Source organism: Cyprinus carpio, chromosome B7 (assembly GCF_018340385.1).
Source record: "Cyprinus carpio isolate SPL01 chromosome B7, ASM1834038v1, whole genome shotgun sequence".
NCBI classification, from domain to species: Eukaryota; Metazoa; Chordata; class Actinopteri; order Cypriniformes; family Cyprinidae; genus Cyprinus; species Cyprinus carpio.
In genome coordinates, this window is record NC_056603.1 from 41194090 (window position 1) to 41210821 (window position 16732).

The following is a 16732-nucleotide window of genomic DNA, read 5'->3' on the forward strand; positions in this document are numbered from 1 at the left end:
TCACATGATTGTAAACTTTATGGGTATTCTGTGCTACAAAAGATATGTGTACGAAGTCTGTAAAGAACAAGTAAAAACAGCTCACTTTGAAGTTCACGAACTACCATAATTCATTCTGTGATGTTCTTTTTTGTCTTTAAAATAATAAGCCTCCTAATCCTCCTGCCTACATCTTCATGATTGATGTCTCCTACAACAACATAAAAAGTGGACTTGTCAAACTAATATGCGAGGAGCTGAAGACACTGCTTGACCGACTTCCAAAGTAAGTTGAGAGATAATGTTTGCTGTAGAAAATGAGGGGGAGAAATATGATAAATCACCATTGTTCTTTATTATAACTCTAATACTTGAACATTTTGTTTCTTTGTTTCTCTTGGATTTTCAATGTTATTTTTTATTTTTTTTAACAATTCAACATCAAGATTTCAGGTTTGTCAGTCTGTGTTTTAGGAAAATGTATATTTTTATACATTTTGTGTGAAAAAACATACTTTTTGCATGTATATTTGTCATCTGCTGTTATTGTTCTCTCTACTTTTATTTATTTTATTTTTTTACCAGGGCTATTGTTAGCTGAAACTATAGCTATTAAAAAAATGTTGTTCATTGAAATTAAACTAAAATAATATTAAATAAAAATATTAGATAAAAAAACTAATGAAAATCATAATGAAAAAAAAAAAACTTAAGCACTGAAATGAAACTGGAAACTGGAAATAAATAAAAAACTAAAAATGAAACAAAAAATTGAAATGTTTAACTTAATATTTTCTTGAAAAACTAAATCTAATAAAAAATACAAAAAATACATAAATAAAAATAAAAATGTAAGTATGAAAATAAAAGCTAATTCAAAATATTAATCAAAATAAGATAAATATTAAACATTATTAAGTAATAATAATAATAATAATAATAATAATAATAATATTACATTATTATAAATAACAAATACTAAAATAATACTAAAGAACGCTGGTCACAATTTGTAATCACTTTTTTCCTGTTTACTTATTTATTTATTTATTTTTGTTACAAATGATTTTTATACATAATAGTATATAATTAGTTTTAATGATAACTTTGGATCTAATTTCTATTTTAAATTATTCCTAATAAATAAGTTATATGTGAATATGCATTTTAAAACATTTCAGCAAATTGTGAACATTTGATTGTCTGCATCTGTCGACTCTGTGCTGGCCGGTGGAATGATATTTAGCAGAGGGAATAAATCATTCTGTTATTATTTTAAAGTTTGGACAGCTTAGACTGCAAAGATCTGGGTTTGACTGCAGATATATTTAGGATTGCTTTCATCCCCATCCCACACACTGACACCAGCTCCAGGTGTTTGGCTGGGAGTAAAGTCGAAGCCTTGGGCAGAAGCCACCCCTCCGTTTTCTGTCCGCACCTCTCAGGTTGAACACATGTTCATCTCAGCTACTATCAGCCTGGAATGTGAACCAATCCAGCTGAAAAAGAGCCCCGATCCCCTGCCAAATATGGTAACGGGAGAACAAGAAAGAAAAAAACTAGGGGAAGAAACAATTCCAATATCTCATCATTTGAAAATGTCTGCCTGAAGGAAGTCAGGAGGTTCAGCGGCTCTAGTTCTGCAACGTTTCCAAGTATTTAAATGTCTGGTGGTACACATGGCTTCGATTATACTGTTTCTTTGGGTGACGGCCAGCTGAGAGGTGAGCTTTTGATTCACCTCAGAGGAGCTTATATACTGTAGTTTTTTTCACCCTGCTAAACTCCTTACCTCTCCTCGGCTGGTTCCTAAGGGTACTTCCTTATTTGTTTGTGATCTGACCTCACTGTGAAAGCAGTCCGGTAGTGCTCTCCAAATAAGCCTGTGCTATTATATCTGATTTCTCTCCTCTGTTCCTGGCTTTGCTTGCTAGATTGTGCACAGTTAATGAAAACCACATTGGAGTCGATGGGGTCTGTTAGGGCCTGATAGGATTTGTATTGGGGAGTTTGTCTCTAGCTTAATGAGAGACTTGGCATATATGGACTGTGAGTGATCCAAACCATCACCATGTTTTACAATCTTATAAATGTAGCCATAGAAAGCTACAAAGCCCAGATACAGACGTCAGTCTGGAATGCTTGTATTTACTGGCCGCCGCAGCTCTCCGCTATCAGCTACTACACAGTGCTCAGGGAAGATGTTAGATGGTGAAATGTGCATATTTCTTTTAATGGATGAAATACTGAACACATGAATTTGTGTCATTTTAAGATCTAGGAGTTGGTTTTGCTGCTACAGTCAATGTTTCCCTCCAAAGGTAATATACAAGCAGATCAAAACAGTTTTTGGACACTTCACACCAAAGATAATTATTGTAAAGGTAAAGTTACAGTTTTAAAAATAGCTCCAAATTTAAAAGAATAGCAGAGTCCCCACCACAGCTATAACCATAACGGCACAAAGGATCGATATTGCTGGAATCACCTTCTGAACAATTTTTTTATTCAATCTGATGTATGATAAAAACATTGACAGCCAATCAGAATCCATCCTGCTTTAAAGAGCTCGAGCATTTAAAACGGCCAACGACAAAACTGCAACAAACTGGTGTGAAAATGAATAAAAACAAATGAATAAAAAACAAACTCACATAACAAAATTGCAAAAAATTATAGAAAAATGTAAATAAAAAATATAGTTACTGTTATAGTTATCTGTACAATTATTAAATAATTATTTTAAAGCAATTTTTTCTCATGCATTTAATCATTGCTTTTTTCTAATGCGTTGCTATTTTTTCTAATGCATTTTTTTAAAGTTTTAGTTTAATGTAATTATAGAATATATGTACTGCTTAAAAGAAAGTTAAAAAACTATTTGCACACTTTCTTGTTATCAAACGTTTGTAAAATGTCTATAGTTAATTTGATGAACCACATACAGTACTCTCATGCAAAGCGATATTTACTTTATAGTAAATTTCATTTATTTTGTCATCAAATGTAACTATATTTTTGCTTGTATATAAAGTTTGATTTATAAGTTTGTCCAACTTTATCCGTATACGTAAAATAAACAAGGAAAGTGACATGTAGAATGTATGAAATGGCATGTTAAATAATATTATAGAGCAAAGATACTGCTATGTTATAAATATTAACATCATGATTTTCTATAAAGCTGCTTTGAAACCATGTGCATTGTGTAAGGCACTATATAAATAAATCAGACTTGATTAACACTTGTGAATCTAAAGGAGAAACTGAAGCAAACTGAAGCCAATTCTGAGAAGATCTAGTATCGTATATTTCCAGATGCTGAATGCGAAGATATATTTATTACATGTTCATATAAACATTTTTGAAGACACGTTTATATAGCCTTTTTGGTGTTACTGATCAGTTTTCTTATGTACTTTGTCTTTTGAAGAGAGGAGGGAGCCGAGACTTCGGCTATCAAAGTGGGTTTTGTCACCTATAATAAGATCCTGCACTTCTATAATGTGAAGAGCGCTCTGGCCCAGCCGCAGATGATGGTGGTCTCTGATGTGGCTGAGATGTTTGTACCGCTTCTCGACGGATTCCTCGTCAACTTCCAGGAGTCCCGAGCTGTCATCAACAAGTAGGTTCATTTCTATCTGTGGTTATAAATGAAACTCTTCTGTAGTTTACTCTTCTGTTATTACATTGAGTCATATATGTGACCCTGGACCACGAAACCAGTCATATGGGTCAATTTTTCGAAATTGAGATTTATACATATATAATAAACAAGCTTTCCATTGATGTATGGTTTGTTAGAATGGAACAATATTTGTTTGAGATACAACTATTTGAAAATCTGGAATCTGAGGGTGCAAAAAAATCTAAATATTGAGAAAATCGCTTTTAAAGTTGTCCAAATGAAGTTATTAGCAATGCATATTACTAAACAAAAATTAAGTTTTAATATATTTACAGTAGGAAATTTACAAAATATTTTCATGGAACATGATCTTTACTTAATATACTAATGATTTTTGGCATAAAAGAAAAATCAATAAGACTGGTTTTGTGCTCCAGCGTCACATATATCATTTAGAATTAGTATTAAAGTCACCATTAAATCATAATTTACAATTCATATTATTAAGGAATATTGCAGTGTTTTATATATATATATCTCATATGCTTACATATGCTATTAATTGATATTGGTATTAAATAATCTGTTAATCTCTAGGACTCTCTATTCTAATTCTATTCTTTAAAAAAATTGCCACTTTTAGACTTGCACTCTATTCATTTATAAACTGCTTTTAAAAAAAGCTTCTCTAATCTTTTTGTATTCTATTTGTTTTCTTTTTATTTATAATACAATTAACAAAAGCAAAAAAGGCCTCTAACACTAGCTTGCTCTATTCTTTTTCTATTCTATCTGTTCTCTTTTATTTATTATATAATTAAAAAAAAGCCTTGCTATGTGTACTGCATTAAGATAACTGAGACCTATCATAGCACTTGCGTATAATTGCTCTTTTGTTGATTGTCCTCATTTGTAAGTCGCTTTGGATAAAAAATGTCTGCTAAATGACTAAATGTAAATATGCAGAACCTTATGAACTTTCTGATTTCTTCACATTTTATATCATTTTTACACACACACACACACACACACACACACACACACACACACACACACACACACACACACACACACACACACACACACACACACTTTGTTATAATGTATAGCAAAATAATCAAAAGGATTATTCAAATATTTTGCATACATCACTAAAGTTTCCATAGAAATATATGAGAGATGGATCATATCTAAGAGGATGTAAGCTGCCCAGATTATAATTACAGTACAGTAATTGCTTCCCAAGCGTTACTTCCTATACCCTTCTTCTATATTTCACTGTTCCTTATCTTAAAGCATGGCTTCACTTTGAGACCCAAATTGGCTATTCTTGTTAATATGATTTTATGTATTATTTTCTTCAGCCTTTTAGATCAGATCCCTGACATGTTTGCTGAAACCAACGAGAGTGAGACTGTTTTCGCACCCGTCATCCAAGCTGGTTTGGAGGCACTAAAGGTAAAAACAAATCGAAGAGTCTAAACTGTTTACCAGACCATGACATCTATTCTTTTGTAATCGTACTTGCATATTTAGCATCATCCTTTAGTTTTTTTTTATATCGTTTAACAAAAGTGCACTTTAATGCTCAAGCAGGCTTTGTTTGATAAACATGCAGCTGTTTCTAGGGCTGTTGTTTGAGTTCATAGGCCTGGGATGATGTTCCCGCTTATTACTGGCGACAGCGCTGGTCGTTTCATAACATCTGTCTTTGACTCTTTAAGGAGTGTTTAGTGACACATTTATTCTGTGACCTTAAGCTTTCGGTCATTGCATTTTAACAAAAATATAAAACTGGCATTTTAAACATGCTAGGCTTACAAATAAAAAAAGAAACATACTTGGCAATAAAGATGTTTCTGACTTTTGATATAAGGCATAATATTTCCTAGTTTGAGGATGCTGTGTTTAAAAATATCAATAAAAATGTTCAATCACAGGCCTGGGAAATCATACTCTCTTAACCCTTCCTGGCCTGTCAGATAAAACCATTTCACAGTTGTATATTTTTGTGATATTTTTTCTCTTCAGGCAGCTGAATGCAGTGGCAAACTCTTCATCTTTCAGTCCTCCATCCCAACAGCAGAGGCTCCAGGAAAACTGAAAAACAGAGATGACAAAAAATTAGTGGGTACAGAAAAGGAGAAGGTGAATATTCAATTTAATTAAAATTCAGAAAAAATATGTCTATTACTTAAGTCTGTAGTTCATCCTTCCAGAAATGAAGGCCTTTAGAATGTCTTAAATTCATAAAGTCTGCACAAAATGAATATCTTCCTCACTATTTTTTTATTTTCCAGTACAAATATCTAAACGTCCATGAATCAATATACAGTTGCTTGAGATGCATACAACAGATAAAAAGTCTTATTTTTAGTGAAATTAAACAAAACTGAGTTTATGCTTAAAACAAGAAAAAAATATCTATCAATAGGGTATGAAAACTTGAAGCTCCATTTTATTTGAAAGATGTTTTTCTGAGCCAGATATTTATTCTTGTTAACCATGACCCCACTTTATTTTGATAATTTTTTTTTTTTTTTTATAAAACATGATGCAGCTTGTCATCTCGCTTCTCAAGTAAATGTGTCTTGATTTACGAATCTTTGGACATTTACACTGGAAACCAAGGCAGATATGCAGAGGCAGATCATTACTTTTTTGCAGTGTAATCAGAAGGCACAGTAAATGTTATTTTTCATATTCTAGTGGTTGGGAGCAGAGCTATTGAAGCCATTCATTTAATTTTTTTTTTTTTACCGCTTACACACATCTTCACTTGTTGTCACACAATTTCTGAAACCTGACACTCAAACACCCCACAACAAATCTGCAAAAACATACACTAATTCTCGACCTTTGACTCAGTTTTCAATTTCATAAAGCACTTTTTGCAAAGCACAACACACAATTCTCTATGTGACACACAAATCTAACAGAAATTAATATTATGGCAAAGATGTTTGAATGCAGTGCTTCATTTGGCAAGAAATTTGAAGCATTTTGCATTTTGTGTGTGCAATTCTTGGATTGGTGTAAAGTTTTTTTTTTTTTTTAAAAGAGGCAAAGTTTTGAAAAATGTAAGCAGTTGAAAAAAACTGTAATGTAAAATTGAATTAAAGTATAAAGTAATGGATATCTGTTGAAAGTTGTAATTTTAAACTTTCAAGCATTGCCTTACATTTATTTTATTTTATTTTATTTGCCTTAAAAATTTCCCAGAAAGTCTTAAATTTACCTTCATAAAACTTACCAAAACCCTTAAAATAGTATAAAACAAGTTAAGTCAAATTTAGTTTATAAGTTCTTTTCACAAAACACATTATTTCAAAGCAGATTTACAGATTTGTTTTGTTATGGCATGAATGCTTTGAATGACAGAGTCATAAACTGAATGGTGATTTATGTGTGTGTGTGTGTGTGTGTTGTCAGACTCTGTTCCAGCCTCAGCGGGGTGTGTATGAGCAGCTGACTAAAGACTGTGTGGCGCAGGGCTGTTGTGTCGACCTCTTCCTGTTTCCGAACCAGTATGTGGATATAGCCACTATGGGAGATGTGCCGTCACACACCGGCGGCTCCATCTACAAGTACAGCAACTTCCAGGTACTCCATTACATGCACATACTAAAACACAGATGCTGTGAATAGAGTACAAAATAGAGTCTGAACTCTTTTGTTTTACTGCCCTCTTGTGGTCAGACCTCAAAGCTTTATTTCTCTCCTTTGAGGTGGAGATGAATGGTCAGCAGTTTCTCAGTGACCTCAGGAGAGATGTGGAGAAGTCCATCGGATTCGATGCCATCATGCGCGTCCGGACTGGCACAGGTATAAACAAACTAGAGAAAAGTACATGAACACTACAATATGTAAAGTTAAACATACCATGTACACTATCATTTAAAAGTTTGTGGTTAATGTTTTTTTGTTTAAAAGGATTTAATTAAATCGGGGCCGGTACCACAACAGTTCTTCCCCAATAATCAAAAATGACCCAATTGTTATCCTTAATATTTGAAATTCTTGCATCGTTCTACTGCCCTCTGTTACGCTGTGTTCTGTTTGTTGTTTGGATGACAAAAAGTTTAAAAGTAACATTTTTAGAGAGCGAGATAAAAGGGAAGTAGCAAACCATTTAAAATTCAAAAACTGTTTTAAGATAGAAATACAAACTTCTCGACTTTCTTCTCAAATATGGCCAATTTTTATTGAAAATATAGTATCATCTGTGATTCACGTACAGTAGGCTAATTCCTAACTGAATGTGATGAGATAAGAATCTTTTGCATTTTCGACAAACAAATAAAAGTGCATATTTTAAAACATTATTTGCAAATAGTCCAAAATGTTAATTTTTAAACTAATATTTCCTTCACTGTTCTATTTATGTTTTATATATATAAAAAAAAAAAATTATCCCCCACCCCTCTGTTCAATAAATGGTTGCAGCCATATAATATTGCCAAATATATTTTGTTACAAAATATTTCTATTTTAAATAAATGCTGTTCTGTTTTATTCTAGCTTAAAGCATTCTTTTTTTTTTATCAGCACTTGAATACATAGGTTTCATAAAAATATATAATTTTGAGCAAAAAGCATTTTTATCAGAAACTACATCTGGATAATATTCAGTACGATTATCAAAGCATAAATCCAGTAAATCGCTTCCATCAACACCTCCAAATCTTGCACAGCCATATACCACTTCCTGGATCAACATTTTACTCTGTAACATTATGCAGTTTTCATTTATATGCTGTCTATTGCTGATGATCGCATTATTTGTCATATGCATCTGTTTACATAAGAGATCGCTAGTTTTTCTGTCCTGTTCACGTGTGTTTTTGTTCGGGAGGTTTTGTACTCGTTCAGAAGAGTGTAATAGCGCCCCTGAGTGTATAACAGTGAAAACACGAAATTATATAAACTGTCAAATGTCAAAAAGGTATTCAAAATGTATCATTTAACTTGCAGTCTGCAAAGAATTGTACAAACGCTTGTGATTCTGCTCGGAGGAACACAGAAATCATGTTTGCAGCTTTTCTGCTGATTAAGAGATAATACAAGACTTTATCTCACAAATGGATAATGAAAGCACAAATGCTATGGAAATGCATGTTTTGTGAGAAAGTGACATGCTCGAGCAAAACTGGCATTATTTGGAATCAAGAACTTTGAATTTAGTAAGAAGCAAGAATTGGATTTGTCTAAATATGCCCATTTAGAGCCTTATAGAGCATAGGAAACGTAAGAAATCTTACTCTAAATGTTTGAATGGTATTGTATGTATGGCATATGCTTTTTGTAACCTCTGCGTGATCCTCTTCTTTCAAGGCTTCAGGGCGACAGATTTCTTTGGTGCCATATACATGAACAACACTACAGATGTGGAAATGGCAGCAGTGGACTGTGACAAGGCCGTGACGGTCGAGTTTAAACACGACGACACACTCAGCGAGGAGACTGGAGCTGTGATGCAGGTCAGGCTTCACGGATGACACCGAGACAATAGACCCCTTAAAAGTTTGTAAACATTGCAACGTCTCCGGGTGGGCGGGGCTTAGCTGGAGGCAAAAAGAGGCGCGGACGCAATGTTGACAAGCGTAACCTAGCACGTTTTAGGAGGGATTTATTAAACATGGATGCAGAAGAAGGTTCGGAACTGTCCGAATATGTACAGTCACTGACTCTGCGGGACCGTGACAAAAAAAATAATAATAAAAAAAGTGGGAGTTAGCATACATTTATCAATTAATTCGGTTGATCACTCAGTTCACTGACCAAACTGGTTATCTGACCAAAATATAATGACGAGTGGATAACATTAAAGTAGCCTAATTTATTTATTTATTTATTTTTAGCTAAGCCTGGTGTAGTTCTTGTATCTTGTTCTCATTGGAAACATTTTAACCAGGTTTTGGATATTTCCTAGACAACATATGAATTACTTTCGGGTGGTTTGGGGAATTTTGTCAAGGCTTATTGTCTAATGTAACCTATCGCTGGGCTAACTATGATTAGCAATGTGGATTATTTTAAGAGACCATTCAAAGGATGGCACACACATCTATTGCTGTATGTTTGTTTAACATTTAAGCTAGCTAGTACGCTGAAGGTTGGCGACTTTTCACCTATAAAACATAAACTTGCTGATTTGTACTAGATAAAACCAACACACCAGTACATATGCATAGATTATTTTACCTAATATGAAGTGTGCACTGCAAACTCGAGCATTATTTATGATCGTCTCTGTCTAGTCTGTACGCCGTATTGCATTCAACCACAATTGTCTTCTTGATTTCTGTGAAGGAATGTCGGCCGGGATCTGGTGAAACTTTAGTTTTGAACCAAAAGTGCTGTTCCTTCTATTCTGGCAGCCAAAAACACAACAAGACGACATTTTAAAGTCAAAACCTCAAACTTTTAGCGCACCTGCTATGAGTTCTTCCTTATGTTTTGCCTCCAGCTAGAGCGGTGACGTCACAGTTACGTAGGCGATTAAGGGGTCTATTGAGACATATATAAAAGGAAAACTTACTGCAATAAAATAGGGCACATGTTTAGTCCGTCATGACAGTCAAAATGTGTTTTATTGCAAAATCGTTGGGCATGCATAAAATCTTTTCTTGGTAACTCGGGTGCATTTGTGTCCTCATTGAACCGTTTCGATGTGATGCTGTTGGAATTCATTTGCTGGCAAGAGCAACACGAGTGAGTTTGTTCTCTCTGTTTCCCAGTGTGCTCTGCTCTACACCACCATCGGTGGCCAGAGGAGGCTGCGGATTCACAACCTCAGTCTGAACTGTAGCTCTCAGCTGTCTGAACTCTACAAAAGCTGCGAGACAGACGCCCTCATCAACTTCTTTGCCAAGTCAGGTGACCGCCTTACCAACTCTTACAGGAATGTACATGAAAACACCATGCAGTTCTTACAGATTTCCTTCAAGCTGTAACATAATGCTGATGTAAAAAAAGTAATTTTAAATCTGTAAAATACTTGCTTTCTAGAAGTATTTTTCAATCTGACACTATCTCATTATTATTTGTTTAACTTTTAGACTGGTTTTATATTAAAACAAGACATGTTCAGTGCAGGTTTTTCCAGTCTTTTCCAGTTTGTGCTTATTTTAATTTTAATTTTTTTTAATCTATTTTTTTATTTAGCTTTATATTTTCCAGTCTTTTTTCCAGTTTGTGCTTATTTTTTATTTTAATTATATTATATATATATATATATATATATATATATATATATATATATATATATATATATATATATTACTACTTCAACTAAGACATTGTATTACAGTTTAATTATTCATGTAATATTTACATATTATTTTTTTTTTACCTATATTTGATTTTGTTAACAATAACACTGCGATGCAGAAACAATTTTCATTTTTATACATTTATTACCTTTTCATTTTCATATCATTACTTTTTCATATTTATAGAGATTTGTATTTTTTTTGTTTTTTTTTGTTTAGGTAGTTAGATTTGTTGGTAACACTTTATTTTATTGTATCCTTGATACAATGTTACATGTACTTACTATTATAATAACAATTAATTGTTCATAATTACATGCAAGTAACCCTGAAACCAAACCCTAATCCTGAACCTACCCATACAGTAAGTACATGTAGTTAATTAATATTACTTGAATGTATAATTCCACTTAAAATAGTGTAACCGATTTTTTTTATAGTGGAATAAAGGATCCTCAGTGCAGGTTTTTCAAACTGTAGTACATTTAAAATAGTACGATGAGCTCATGGTTTTTACAGTCATTGATTGTGTTGGATGCTGTTATCCTGCAGCGTATCGGGCCATGCTCAACCAGCCACTGAAGACGGTGAGGGAAATCCTGGTTAACCAGACGGCTCACATGCTGGCCTGCTACAGGAAGAACTGCGCCAGCCCCTCAGCAGCCAGCCAGGTCAGTCACACACTTCACATACATAAAAACAACCTCTCTCACTTTATTAATGCATAAATAGCATGTGTTAACTCAGTTTGGGGGCAGTCATGGCCTAAGAGTTGGACTTGTTCGAAACGTCCTTTCCTTTCCTCTCCTCTCCTCTCCTCTCCTCTCCTCTCCTCTCCTCTCCTCTCCTCCTCTCCTCTCCTCTCCTCTCCTCTCCTCGTCTCTCCCCTCCTCTCCTTTTATTATAGTATTTACAATTTTTTTTTGAATTAGCTTTTATTTCTAAATTTTCAGTTTTAGTTTTATTTTAGTTTAAGTAATCACATTATGTGCTTTTGTCATTGTTATAATATTTCTATTTAGCTTTATAAACTTTATTTTGGGTAATTTTAGCAATTACTATCTAGTTAGTTGCCAAGGCAACATTTCTAATTTTCTTTAATTTTGTTTTGAATCTAATATTTACATTTTATTTCAGCTTTATTTGAATTAACAATTAACAAAATGTTAGTTGTCGTTTTAGTTACCAATAACAACACTGCTGTGCAGAAACCATTTTTCAGTCTTTTTTTTTTTGTAGCTTTATTTTTAGACCTTTTTTCCCCCTATATATTGATATTTGAAAAAATATATTAAATAGATTCATATCATTATCTTTACACTGCACTGTAAGAAACATTGATAATGTCCTGGCAGAAAATGACCTTTTCCATGAAGTTTATGGACATTTCCTTCAACCCTAAAATGTAAAGCACAACACAATGCAAAGTAATGTAATTCATTATATGTCTAAAGTGACTGCTGTTCTTGAATGTTTTGCCCTGCAGCTAATCCTGCCTGATGCCATGAAGGTGTTTCCCGTCTACATGAACAGTCTGTTGAAGACTCCGACTCTAGTGGGCAGCACTGAGCTCTCCACAGACGACCGGGTCTTCCACAGACTCCTGGTCAATGCGATGGGAGTGGAGGAAACACAGGTCCTGCTCTACCCACGCCTCATCCCGCTGGTCAGTTACACACACATCTATCATTTCTCTCACTGACATCAAACCCTGAGCTCTAGAGTGCATGTGTTTGCTCTCTCTCTCTTTCTCTCAGCACACTATGGATGTGTCCAGCGAGGCGATCCCTGCTCCAGTGCGCTGCTCTGAGGAGCGGCTCAGTGAGTCCGGCATCTTCCTGCTGGAAAACGGGCTCTCCATGTTCCTCTGGCTGGGACAGGCCTGTCCGCCCGACCTCATCCAGAACCTCTTCAATGTGCCCTCTCTTGGGCACCTGTCCTCAGAAGGGGTATGACACACTGCCTTTATAACTACATTTTTATTATACAGTAAATTAATTACATTAACCATTTTCAATCAGAAATTGTTAGTAAATTTGACAATTAATTGTAAAGAAATCACAAATATCACATTTAGTTAAAGGAGACCTATTATGCCCCTTTTTATCAAGATGTATTATTGGTCTTGGGTGTCCCTAGAATGTGTCTGTTACAATTCAGCTCAAAATACCCCACAGATCATTTATCATAAGGACATATCCTTTGAAGGACAATATTATTTCGATGCACGATTGATCTCACTGCTCGTGTTTCTTTGATCAAAGACCTGTTTTTTTTTCAGTTCTTCTCATTATGTGAGTAACTTTAGAGCTGCAGTGATAACTCAAGGATTACAAATGTCTTTCAGCCGACATCATTACCTGTGCTGGATAATGCTCATTCCAGGAAGATCCATTCAATCATCTCCAGCATTTCACAGCAGAGGGCCACATCTATGAAGGTACAGCTCACCCTCACCATCTCCTCTCTATATCTGTCTGTCTTTTGTTTGTTATAAATACTAGTGGTGCTCATGTCTATCTTTATATATAAACATATTAAATGCTATATATAATAAATTAATACTTTTATTCAGCAAGGAAGCATCAACTTGAATGATCTCAGTTCAGCAGTGTGAATGATGTGCATCTCTCTCTGTGCAGCTGCTGATAGTGAAGCAGAAGGACCGATCGGAGATGTTGTTCCGTCAGCACCTGGTGGAGGACAAGGGTCTTCATGGGGGAGCGTCTTACATGGACTTCCTGTGCTACGTGCACCGCGAGATCAGGCAGCTACTTACTTAACTCACACTCACACACAGTTAAGTGTGTCACAGTGCACAGCCCTCTTCTCATAAAACCTCTAAAGCTGCCTATGAATTACGACCAAACAAACTCTCTTTCTGCAGTTGAGTGTGAACTTTCTGCTTTATTCCTCGGTGTTTGACAGGAGGGAAATGGGTGTTTAGATTCAACACATCTCGCTGTTCTGAGGAGCCATTATATTGAGAGATCGTCTCAGTGATTTTCTTAAGTCACTCCCCCAGATTACTTTTACCAAAGGGAAACATTTCTTTGAATCCTTAATGCAGCAAAATGAATTAATATCAGTTCTCATAATTTCTGGATTTGAGTGGAAAATAGTGTTTTCACATGAAAAATCTGTGCAGTGTCTATTAAATTAATAGACTGATTTGTGACTGGATATATGCAGTCCAAAACATGCTCTTTTTCTTCATTTTATGACTTCAGGGATGAAAACATCACACGAAACTGAATTCTAGTCATGAAAAAGAATTGTCTTGCAATGGAATCACTGACTGCTATCCCATTTTTTTCAAAGTAACATCTTCGTCTTAATTTTTTTACTTTATTTTGCGCATCAATACTTATAAATGTTTAGCGGGACACCACTGCTTTTTAACATCATGCCCATAATCATTTTCATGATCATATTCATAAAATGAACTAGCCTTTCCTGTAGTTAAGTGTTTAACTATTAGACCTTCAAAGAAATTATTAATTTATATATATATATATATATAACTGAACGCTTATTAAGGGTGGAATGTCCCTTTTATTTTATTGCAGTTAATGCCAGTCATTATTTGTTATTCTTAACTTCATACAGTACTGCTCTTTGAAACATTTCCAATTTGATATGTTTTATAACATGAGCAATTATTATAATAAATTTGCCTTATTTCTTCTGACTTTTAATGGTACATCTCTGGACCAATACTGTATATTTTCTTACAGTTTGAGATGGATTTTAAGGACTCGTAAGCAACTATACCTCAGGTCACATGCATCTAGTCTTTGTACCTGTTCATTAGTGCTTTGGAACGACACACGTGGTTTTTCGTATTAAACACAGAAAGGATTAATATCTGGAAGCTGAAGGCAGCCTGTCATGTACATTTCAATATAAAACCTTTATACAACTGTTTTTGAATAAAGGTGTAGTCCCTGTTAACCTTGTAAGTTTATTTGTTTTGTGTGTATTTTTCTGAACTCAAATTAACAGCTTTCATAGGCCACATACACACTGCAGCTAAACTCAGTTGTCAGTTCACATTTTAGTGCTTAATCCTGTTCTGTTACCACACAGTTCAGTAATTTACGGGAGTGACAACCGCATTCTACAACTGAATTAACTACCGAAAAAAGTAGGTAGTCACAATCACATTTCCAGAAATTCTATGCATCATGTACTGAACTGAACAACTACAGTAGGTTTGTTTTGTGATGTATTTAAACTCATTTCAGTATGGAAGGCCGATAAGGCCAAAAGTCTTTAAGCGGACCATGTGAAATTTAACTGTCAACACGCACTGTTCATCTTTTATATGTGTAAACATGCACACTTTGGCCTTGTAAAGGTGTCAGTTCTCGCTCTGTTTCTATAGTACGTGTAAAGACACAGTTTTACCACGTTTGGATGACAAATTTGAATGTGTCTCTCGACACACACATTCTAGCTACAATTGAACATGTAATACTTGTTAAAGTATTTTACTGTTTACTGTGACATTTCTTTACTGATGTGCACTGGCCAATTCTAGGTTGCAAAATCACACACAATGTACCAATGCATTATTGCTCATGAACAAATGCAACTTCTGGGGTGTATTCCAGAAAGCAAGGTTAGCTTACCATCTGCTAAACCCTGAACTCTCGGTGGATTAACCCAAAGCTTGCTTACTTGAAGTATGTTGGTTCCAAAAATGCGTCCAGGAGTAAGTTCATTCAACCCAGAGTAAGTTCCTGGTTATCACGCAAGACATTCTTAACAGAGCGATGAAACGACAAGTCACTAAGAAAAAGCACACCATACTACTTCTTTCTTCTACTTATGTTCAAAGGTCGTTTACATACTTGGTACATATCGCCACCTAACTAGTGGTTGTGCAATAATTTTTCTTTTTTTTCCGTTTAATCTTTAATCCTTGAGAATGAGAACTATATTGTTTGTTTGATGCTAATAATATAGTTATTCGTATCAGATTTATTATAGAAATGCATTTTTATTATAGAAATAAATTATAGAAAATGCTGATCCATGATGTGTGAGATGATAATATAAATTGTAATAAATATATAATTTAACAAATTAAACATCAAGACAAGAAATCAGAGTGAATGAGGTACATGTAGGTTTGCCAGATCTTGCGCTATATATAAGCCTAAAGTGCAAAATAATGCAAAAGCAACATTCCAAACTAACAAAACATGGTGGTTTAGTTAAACTCACTATGTCTTTGGTGCTGTAATATTACTTGGGTCAAGGATACTGGATACCAAATGCTAAAGACGCCAAAATGATTGCTCAGCTGACAAAACATCTTTCTGGAAAGAAGAAGAAGAAAATAAAAACTTTTAAAGGTAGACTTAAACTCAAAAAAAAAAAAAAAGTTTTAAATGTTGTGATTTTTTTTTTTTTTTTGGAATTACGTGATCTAGGATCTTTTTTCCGTTTGCACTATTTTAAAGATGCTAGACGAATTTTATAGGGACACTGCAACTCTCTGGCATTTTTTCTTAAAAACATAATTCTACATATTATACATCCAAAAATGTTATGATGTTATTTACTTCACTTTACTGCAATGCTGCAAATTTAAAGTCTGATTTCTTTTAATTCAGCTAAAAGGCCACCAGATTCACCTCATTTTTAATCCGTGTTAAATTCAGTATGACATCTAAACTGACAAAGGTCTTTTGACTCCTATATTTAAATATGATTGCCACTTCTGAAACTCCACAGTGTGTACTGTATGTGGCCATAGTGATTTATTTACCAGTGATCTGACATTCAATAAATGAGCCATGCATACATTCTGAGCGGTTTATTGACTCTATGTTACAAAATG

General features: G+C 34.3%; 1 protein-coding gene across 1 annotated transcript in view; it reads left to right on the top strand.

The window, feature by feature from the left end:
- LOC109108049 (protein transport protein Sec24D-like) overlaps positions 1-14835 on the top strand; it is a 29213-nt gene extending 14378 nt beyond the window's left edge. Inside the window, exons 11-23 of the mRNA XM_042728690.1 lie at positions 141-265; positions 3413-3604; positions 4972-5065; positions 5639-5755; positions 7040-7210; positions 7336-7432; positions 8942-9087; positions 10348-10486; positions 11434-11552; positions 12368-12547; positions 12639-12830; positions 13229-13321; positions 13524-14835. Coding sequence (XP_042584624.1) covers positions 141-265; positions 3413-3604; positions 4972-5065; positions 5639-5755; positions 7040-7210; positions 7336-7432; positions 8942-9087; positions 10348-10486; positions 11434-11552; positions 12368-12547; positions 12639-12830; positions 13229-13321; positions 13524-13664 — 1806 coding nt within the window. The 3' untranslated portion in view covers positions 13665-14835. The remainder of the gene's footprint in view (positions 1-140; positions 266-3412; positions 3605-4971; positions 5066-5638; positions 5756-7039; positions 7211-7335; positions 7433-8941; positions 9088-10347; positions 10487-11433; positions 11553-12367; positions 12548-12638; positions 12831-13228; positions 13322-13523) is intronic.
- The last annotated feature ends 1897 nt before the right edge of the window (positions 14836-16732 follow it).